The sequence below is a fragment of the Alosa pseudoharengus genome, unplaced genomic scaffold, assembly GCF_046254945.1.
Source record: "Alosa pseudoharengus isolate Yale_2024_CS ecotype anadromous, Long Island Sound unplaced genomic scaffold, YU_APseudo_1.1 YU_APseudo_1.1_scf_22, whole genome shotgun sequence".
NCBI lineage: Eukaryota > Metazoa > Chordata > Actinopteri > Clupeiformes > Clupeidae > Alosa > Alosa pseudoharengus.
Window position 1 is genome coordinate 14,553,029 of NW_027468680.1, and position 9,499 is coordinate 14,562,527.

General features: G+C 41.9%; 1 protein-coding gene across 1 annotated transcript; it reads right to left on the reverse strand.

The window, feature by feature from the left end:
* Positions 1-2,271: 2,271 nt before the first annotated feature.
* Positions 2,272-7,048, reverse strand: crip1 (cysteine-rich protein 1). Its single transcript, XM_076300679.1, has 5 exons — positions 6,896-7,048; positions 3,555-3,649; positions 3,269-3,326; positions 2,741-2,796; positions 2,272-2,524 (listed from the first exon to the last, which is right to left on the reverse strand). Exons 1-4 carry the CDS (start codon positions 6,933-6,935, stop codon positions 2,753-2,755), a joined length of 237 nt encoding a protein of 78 aa, XP_076156794.1. The 5' UTR covers positions 6,936-7,048; the 3' UTR covers positions 2,272-2,524; positions 2,741-2,752.
* Positions 7,049-9,499: the final 2,451 nt, after the last annotated feature.

Below are 9,499 nucleotides of genomic sequence, written 5' to 3' on the forward strand. Positions count from 1 at the left end.
GAAGATACAAATAATTGTCCTAGCTGTGATAGATTATCTTGTTTTTATAAATCAGTTTTAGTAGGACATCACTTCAGCTGTGGCAAAGTGGTCCTTAGATTGCACCGTAGGCAGGTTAAGTGCATAATAGGTATTTTTGGAAATTAACTGCAGAATATGGTGTTTAGTCTTATCAATACCATCATGAAATACCGAAGAAATAACAAGGCTTTGGGTAGGTGCCTGACAGCTCTGGTAGGTGTACCGCAAGAATTCCTGACTGGCTGACTTAAAAGGGACTTATGCTTTTCTTCCACAAGGAGACAGCATTGAGTCTAGAGGTTTCACTATTTGAAGAGTGTCCGCATGCTTCCCAATCGGTGGAGCCAGGAACGCAGAATCCCCCACCACACACTCTGGATTTATAATCATCATCATCGTCGTCTATGTTTCCTCTCTCCATTTGTGTCTGTACTCTCTTGCTATGGGGGAACAACAGCCATGGGCTACCACAACACATCTCCCACCTTCTGATATGAACCACATGAAGGAGTTATCACCGATGTAGACACATTCTTTTGAAGTATTTTCTCTAGGGCCAGCCATGCTCTTTGTAGATTAGAAAAAAGCATGGAAATAGATTGACGGGGCTTTTTAAGGTCAAACTGTAATGTTGGGTTTTTGCCATGGCATCTAAAGGATTTAGCCCTTAGCCTTCAGATGCTATGAAGTTATTCAAAGCTATTAAAGGTATACGTTTAGTTGCTATATTAAAAGGCTACTACACCATTAATCATATTTTGAACTCCTCGGGGGTTTAAGATCTCAACACAGCAAGTTATTCTACTTCCATGTTCTCGACTTTTCTCAAGTTCGTGTTTGAAGAATGCAAGAGCCTGCTAAATGTAGTTCAGTATGACTATCTGGATCCTGGAAGCAGATCATGGCCTGTTGCCCAGGTGATGTCTGATCACTGATGAAGTGTGAAGATCTTCAGGTGTGCAGGTGTGGTATGAAGACACGTCGCTGGCAGAGTGGTGTTGCGTCTCCTCGTTAACTGGTTTTTATCCTTGTGTGTGTGTGTTGTGTGTTTAAGACACGCCTGCACAGGCATGCTTTGGCTGGTATAAACAACCTCTCCCTCACACGTTGCCTGACACAAACGTGCTTGTGAAATAAATGACTTCAAGTATGTTTTGTGACATTTGAGTGTGTTTTGATTCAGGCATCACTGGAGGAGAGGAACCATTCGGAGCCAGCAGAGCGTGTCGGACCCAGTCATCCTAGTTCAGCCATAAAGTCTGTTTCTGTGACTGTAACTATAAAACATTTTGAACAAACTGTCCAAGGAGGCCTGCATAAAAATAGACCTTCCTCTTTTTCCCTTCTTTCAGTGAGCCTGCTAGGTCTTTTCCTGTCATAGTTTGCAGCTGTCTCTGGTCTGAGAGATTTGACTGAGAACAAAGCCCTATGTTCAATGAGCCAAGTCAACTGTAGTGTGTGTGTGTGTGTGTGTGTGTCTGTCTGTGTGTGTCTGAGAAAGAGTGAGAGAGTGACAAGAGCAGGGTGAAATCTCTGTTGGGTCTTGTTGATGTCTGTAATCATGGCAACGGCTGCCCCTGTGACATCACTAGGAAGCCTGTTCCAGTTCTTTCTCTATGGCGGCTCTTGCGGTTTCTGCCGGGTGGGTACAGGGAGTGGCCACACCAGGCAGGAAGGATATGGTTATTTAGACACAGCCAAGACCTTAAACAACCATACCCATATGGTGCATCCAAGGCCAGTGGCAAAGTACACTAGGCCCTAGAGGTTTTGCATATGCGAGTGAAGACAAGTTGTGAGGGTGTGGAGAGTCTCAATGGGGACTGCACAATAATTTACAACAGCCAGTGCTTTTTCAAAATGCATGTGAAGACATGGTTGCATCAGGCAGCAGGGACTTTTACCATCTATAAAGAGAATTGCTTAATTGAATTGCAATGTGACGTGCTAACCCAAGGTTAAGCTACTTATCCATGAAAGAGACCCTTTGTGTGTCTCATAATGTTATTTGAAGAGAGGTGTAAAGTCTGTAATGAAATTAGTTTCTTTTAGCATAATTGAATTGCAGTTTTTGAACTGTTGCCAGAGTTTGAAGTTGTTTTTTTGGTAAACCACGTGGATGTGGGGTATTTTAGCATTTTATTGTGTATTTTAGAATAGCTAGAATAATTCAAGAAGTGAAGACAATAAAGGTGTAAGGCGTTGAGGACCATTACTACAGAAATCAAAGAGGAGACAAAAGGGCACATCCAAATTACAAACCAGATGTTTATTTAAAAACAAAAACAAAAAAAGTCAAAAGGAATGCTAAAAACCAACAATGAAACCCCTTAGAACATTAGTTGTGTGATATCATCCCACAATAAAATCCAAATGTTAACAATAATATACACTCGTATTTCCAAAATGGAATGGATTATTTCCGAACATTGCTTTATTAATAACGGTTTCATTTTGCTGTTTCTTCATCTTTGGCAACTGTCGGCTCATTGGGGTTGATGAACTACAAGCACAGAAAGACAATGCATTACTTTTCATTGCACTGCTGTTGCAATGCTCAGCTTAATGTCAATATTTATTAACAAAACTGCAAGTAGGTAAGGTAAGATATGGTGTGTCCATGAGGCACAACTAACAGCAACAATAACAACCACGCCCTGCCCTTTGGTCAGAGTTGTAGTCTGGAGATGGAGTTTGACCTCATAAAAGACCATCCTACCTGAGTCAAGGTCTATTTAGTATATGTGTGGCTCTCAGCACCACCACGCCCAAATCCTGAGAAAAAAAGAGGGAAAAAAGATGAGATAGAGAAGCTCACACACTACAGCTTTCCCTCCAGCGCCTTATCAGGAAGAGGGAGAACCCAAGGGAACTCCCCGTCCCAGTCCCCTCATTGTGACACAGATACAACAGGATGTACACAAAACTGTTACCATGACTACAAGCGCTGTCAGATGACCACAGTGTAGTATCATACCCTTGACCCATCATAAAGACTTTTTAAACGCAGTAGCTTTGGAGGTATTCTGTGGCATTGGTGTATTCAATTTGCTGTGTGTGTGAAGCTATTTCCACAATTTGCTTTGAATTTTCCAGAAGGGGAAAATCAGCCATATTCATGAAAACAGCAGCCAGAAAACAGCAGCTACTCATTCTCTTCTGAGTAAAACAGAGAGAGTTTCACAATAAATAAAGTCTGGCATGTGAAGAGGATTGAGTCATTGATGCAGTTAGAGATGCAGCTCACCTTTAGGCCCGAATAGTGCAGCGTAACAGGGATTATTGCAGTAGGGCTTCCCTTCATGCTGCGGAAACAGAGGGGCAGGAGATAGAGTCAGCAATGGACTCTAAAATGTGTGTGTGTGTGTGTGTGTGTGTGTGTGTGTGTGTGTGTGTGTGTTTAAAGACTTTGATTTCACAAAACAGAGGCTTATGCCAATTATGATAGTAAATGGGTGTGGGTTATTTGAGTGTGAGTGTATGTCTGTGTCTGTATCTATGTGTGTGTGTGTGTGTGTGTGTGTACTACCAACCTCAGCATGTGAGCCTGCAGACAGGGTTTTGTTGCACTTCTCACATTTCAGACAGGGCCTGTGCCAGTCCTTCCCAAGCGATGTCACCCTCTCAGCTATGAACACACACACACACACAAGCACACACAAACACATACGTTTTTTTGCAGCAACGTTCCTTCAGCACATTCTCCCTGTGTTGCAATCAGTTTGCCTCGCCTCCATCATAGGGTTACTGAAAGCAAAACTATATAAGCCCCTCTGATCCCAAAACAGCCTCCATGATGCATCTGTGACTTGGCCTACAGCAAAGAGCACAAGCCTAGGGAGTTCCAACACACATGTGCCTGCGTCTCCCTATTAGCCCAGTCCCTCCCAGTTACTTAGCACTGGGACAAGCCCAGGGAGCATGACGCACAGGCTGTTTGCCGGCTAAACGGACAATCGCCACAGGAATGCAGACAACCTCTCCCTCCTTCCTCCTACTCTCCCTGTTCCTTCTCGGCCTTGTTAGATTAAGGGGGAAAAAACAGATAAAGACGGTCTTTATCTGATGAGTTGAGCTGAAAGATGGCCTTTTTTTGCGCAAGCGGTGCGGCACTCGTAAAATGGAGAGTCATGATACGGTCATGAGCTTCAGACTTTTTTTTTTTTTTTTTTTTTACAACCTCGGAGACACCGAATCACATGTTCGCGTGGACAACTACTTTTGGGACGCAAGGATGAAAGGAGTTTCTTGAACATACGTCCACATCTCACCGATGCCAAAGGCCAGACACTTATGAACCCCAGCAGAACAGGCACTAAAATGGTCCTGCAATGAGTGTACAGAGAGACCGTTTTTCGGGGTGGTTTCTTAACGGACAGTGAAGTTTTACATGGCCTCGGTGCTTAGTTTAACGACCCTCTGGCCAACGACGTTTGCGTTTTTGAGGAAACGACTCTCAAAATGATGCAGAACATTAAATCAGTAAAATGCAAAGCACAACCCCATGATATCATGCAACCTCTTTTTTACTGCAATCAGTATAACTGTCTGGCCCTCTCCCAACAGACTTTATTTACAACTACAGTCATCAACTTGGACATATTCTGTCAGAGAGCTTTGCATAGACAGTCTGAGGCTGTTCTGGTGAAGCTCTCCAAGGCCAAGCCCCATCTATTGCCTCAGAACAGAGAGTACCCTCATAGGGCGGGATGAACCAGGTCCAACAGACCATAAACCTCTCAGTGACATTTTTAGAGTAGGTTGCTGATGTTTCTCTCGTGGTCTTTGGCTTAAAAAATCTTGATCAGATTATCTATGATTGTCCAATTACCTCATTGTAAGGGTTTCTTTTTTTGCCCCTTGTTTTTTTTTTTTAATCTATTTTTTAAATCTTGCACTGTCCTGCACTGCACAGAGCATTTTTGGAGTAATCTGGGAGAACTCTGGGCCAGACACAGATGCTATTGTTTCCCCTGACCTCTCCCACAGTTCCTCCCTCCCTCTCTCTCTCCCTTCTTCTGTCTCTTCTTTTGCACCCTCTCTCTATGCATGTCTCTCTCTTCCCCCATCTCTCTCCCTCTCTCCCTCTTTCTGTCTTGACTTCTCCTCCCTCTCTTTCTCACTCCATCTCTCTTGTTTCTATCTGTCTCTGCAGCTGTCCGTACGGGAATCTAATTCAGTCCCTCAGAGGGCCGATGATTATTGTTTTGTTCTCTTTCCTGTGCAAGCACACGTCTTTCTGTCGTTTCCTTTCTCTCTCTCTCTCTACACTGACCCCCTCTTTTTCCAGCATCCTACACTCTCAGCCTCTTCTGCTGCAGTCATGGTGGAGGACCTCCGTTTTCCTATAAGTGAATTTGCACCTGGCCAGTTACAGGAAGGGCAATCTGGGGTCCCTGACAACAATAGAGGATTTGGAGCAGATATGTCAAACGACATTTTAAGACACAAATTGATTAATAATAAAGTTAATGACATTCAAGTTGAACATTTTCAAGACCATGGACCACATATTGAATGTGAAAGGAAGAAGAGTTGGCAGTAGAAAGGAAAAGACTGAGTGTTCATTCATCACTATAGGGGCTTGGGGATTCTATATCCTTAACAAAGCTTTGAATCCCAATATTTGCTTGCAATGCTGTAAAAGCTATTAGGAAAGAGAGGTCAGCGAGCCACTTGGGTAATATTAGTCATACAGTCTTACTGAGGATATCACTTTTGAGTTATCACTGAATTTTCCTGCTCCTCTTTGTTTTTTTAGCACACAAGTTGTTGTGGAGGGAGGGTGTATCTGACAGCTTGATATACTATGAACAGATATGAAAAAATGTATGTTACTGATAAGATAAGGGATGTGTTCTAGTTCAGTAATTGAGGGATTGTACGAATTTAGGGAAAAGATGGCCTTCAGCCCAAGGGAAGAGTTTCTGTCCAAATACTTTAAGCAGGTTAAAATCTCTCTCTCTCTCTCTTTCTCTCTCTCCTGCAAGCCTCCCCCTTTTCTACACCCTCCATCTCTCTCTCTCTCTCCTGCAAGCCTCCCCCTTTTCTACACCCTCCATTTCTCTTTCTTTATCTCTTTCCCTCTCTCTCTCTCAAATTCAAACGGTGCTTTATTAGCATGACTGTATGTATGACTGTATCTCTCTCTCTCTCTCTCTCTCTCTCTCTCTCTCTCTCTCTGTCTCTGTCTCCTTCACCCTCTGTCTGTCTTATGTGATGAATGCAGTTATGCCGATAAATCCCAAGAGTCTCCGTCCACAGCCGGCCAACTGGCAGTCACAGAGGAGAAGCAACGATTACATCTCATCAGCCATCAGTATATTTATCCTCTCTGCTCTAAGGCAGGAGTCCATGCTGGAATTTACATGGAACTCTCAGGTGCACCTGGGCCAAACAACATGTCAAGTTAGGACCATGAGATACCTACATTTATAGCAACTTCATAACTTTGTTTTTGGAAAGACATAATTTCACAATTAACATTCAAAAGTTTGTGCAGAACTTATATATATATATATATATGCAACTACTTTTATCATACTAGAAATGTTCTCTACATAGATAGACAAGTTTTGAATATATCTTTGAGTATAGAGTAATTTGCGCTTTTGCACATACTGCCTGCAGTTAGACTGCAAATAGACTTTCAATTTGAATAACTACAGGAAATTCCTGCCCAAGAGCATGTTGCTTAATACTTCCTACAAAGAACATTTGAGCACGTGTCCTTATTACACACAATTATGCTGCTTTACCTGTTAATCAATATATTAATCATGAATACCACCATGCATAATTGGTGCAATATACTCAGGACTAACGGGACTATATTGTTGATAACTTAACTAACGTTTAAAAAAAGTTTTCTTACCAAAATACACTTCCTTGGTACACTTTGGGCATTTAGGCATGTTGGCGGTGTTGTGTGATCCTCAAATGAAATTCCTGGTTACTGCTTACTGGGAGCTGCTCTGTAGATCTACCTGGCACGAGCCACAACACTGTCCACTGTGCAGATGTTGAGGAACTTGCCCTATTTATACCGCGGAGAGACGAGAAGAGGGTGCGGCTCTCAGTCAGGCGTGTGTGTGAGTGCGTGCATGCTTGCGTTCGAGTCTTTTCATTATCAAATGTTGCAGTGTATTTCCCAATAATATGTGTCGTGTAGCCTAATAAAAAAAAAAATTACACACCGCGAATTTCTAAAACATCATACATCATTATGATTAGCAGGCTGTCGCAATCGCACGGTGTAGCCTAGTCACAAGTTCACCAAAACCTGATTTCAGCAAATACAGGTGTTGAACTTATTCTTTGTATCATTTACCATGCATGTATGTCATGACAGCCCACAGACATTGTGTGTCAAAATGAGGCCTATTGTCAGTAAAAACATCTGACAGGATTTCCAACTTATGGAACTGGCAACAGTTATCTACTTAACTTCCGTATTTCACGGAAATATGAATGGTTACACTTTCGTTACAGGTGTCCGGTTAGTCTGCAAAGCAAATTTAGAAAAGCTTTCAGCGTATTCCCATTACCAGTGAACTTGCACCCAATGGTGCGTTACAGTATGCTACAACATGCTACGGAGTGCTGATGCTTGGCCAGATCTTTCACACACATGTTGAGCACCTGGTAAATGTACATCCTAATGCATTTCATATTAGAATGGCTCAAAGGGTGGAAGAGTGATTTATGTATATGCAGAATTGCTTAAAGGTCTAGCTCCACAAAATTCCAAGCTCGAAGTAGTGTGACCTTTTCCAAATCGTTTTCAGAAGACTCTTTTTTGCACTTATCCCCATCCATCAAATTGTCGTCACCCCACAGGTACCAGAAGGACCTTCCTCCTTGTCTGATTTCCTGGCAGTTCAGGACCACTTAATCTCCCTCCTGCAGATTCCTAGAAACCTGTCATCACCGATCCACCTTGACCAAGTCTGAGCCAAGCATTCTGCCCACAGCTGCAGCCGAAGGTATCCATCCATGCGTTCCTGCAATTCCTTCCTCACACTGAAGACAAGGTGTCATGCAGATGACTGATTTACGAAATGCACATGATCAGACACCAGACACCTCTACAATGCATTATGCAGTTGAATTTCAGCTGTTTTGAAGTATGGGTAACCCAGCTAAACTGAACCAGAAAATAAAGAGTTAAATATGTTGAAAAAAGATCATGATGGAGCGAGGAAACAACTATTTGGTCACGTGAGTTTCAAACTCTGGCAGACCGGTAATAGTAGTCTACTAGGACTATTCTGTGTAGAAAAGTTGTTCTGAGCTGCACATTTGCCTCATGCAAGTAACACACTTGTAGTAACAAAGCAGATATTTTGGAGATAATAGATTGGTGTCTGGTCACATGTGTTTGTTAAGCACTGTAAACACCAGGGTTGCCAACTTTGGGTGTTTGGCTGGAGTGAGATTTTGTGAAGTCATAGTGCGTGCGTTACATTTTTCCCTAAAGCTAATTTAAAAAATGTCTGTCCCCTGACTCTTTTGCTATGTATAATCCCTGATTTAGGCTTATGTAAAAAAAACTAATAGAATGGAAAAGTTTCTTCAAAATGTACAATTAATTTATTGATTGCACTTGAAAACAACCAGTGTTTTTACCCTGTGGCATGGGAGGATTATGAGCCTCTGCGCCCCTGGGCACAGACATGAAAAGGGCCGCCCTACCCACCTGAAAAAGGTAGTAGCTCAGCAATTCTAGGGGGGTCCGGGGGCATGCCCCCTGGTAGAATTTTTGTTAAAATAACCCCTGATGACCTCTGGCGAGTTTTGTGGAAAGAAATGGACAGATTGAGACTTACAAATATGAATGTGTGTATGAGTGTACGTATGTATCAGGGATGGAAATAAAATATTTTTTCCACCTACCATTGTGGCTGGAGGATTCCAAAATCTACCAGCCACTCAACTTTTTTACCAGCCACTAGAGATGTATGAACATTTGATGAAAAAACATGACCAAAATGATCACGGTTATTGGTATTATTGCGATATGATTAAAATGTGCTGACTTTTTTTCTAAACCTACCATCAATGTTGGACAGAACTCATAATTCGCCTGTCCTTCATGCACCAAAAGTGGTGTGGCTCCTTTAAAACACAATCCACTGGTGTGAGTTCTGGAGCCATCCAACTTTATCTAACTCTATACTCTTATATCATCTAATTTTAATATTATATCTAGGCTATATTTAACATTTATTTTCTATTTGGCCTGTTATGAAATCATGCATTTCCCAAGCACACTTTTTTAAGACACTTAAATAAAGTACATATGCTTAGCATTTTGTGAAAATAAAAATGATGGCTACATAGACAAACCCTTAGCCATGAGCTGTATATCCTCTGATTTTAATATTTACAGATATATAGGTATTTAAGCACAGCTCAGTTTTAAGACACTTAAAGCCTAAAGTTGGAGACAATATAGAAATTTGCTACCATTTCAAAA

Bases quoted from the DNA above. Each gene is read 5' to 3' on its own strand.
- crip1 (XM_076300679.1), bottom strand. From the start codon at position 6,935: ATGCCTAAATGCCCAAAGTGTACCAAGGAAGTGTATTTTG. The intron at 3,650-6,895 runs GTAAGAAAACTT...GTGTGTTCATAG, and splicing joins TACCAAGGAAGTGTATTTTG to CTGAGAGGGTGACATCGCTT. The intron at 3,327-3,554 runs GTTGGTAGTACA...CTGTTTCCGCAG, and splicing joins CTGCAGGCTCACATGCTGAG to CATGAAGGGAAGCCCTACTG.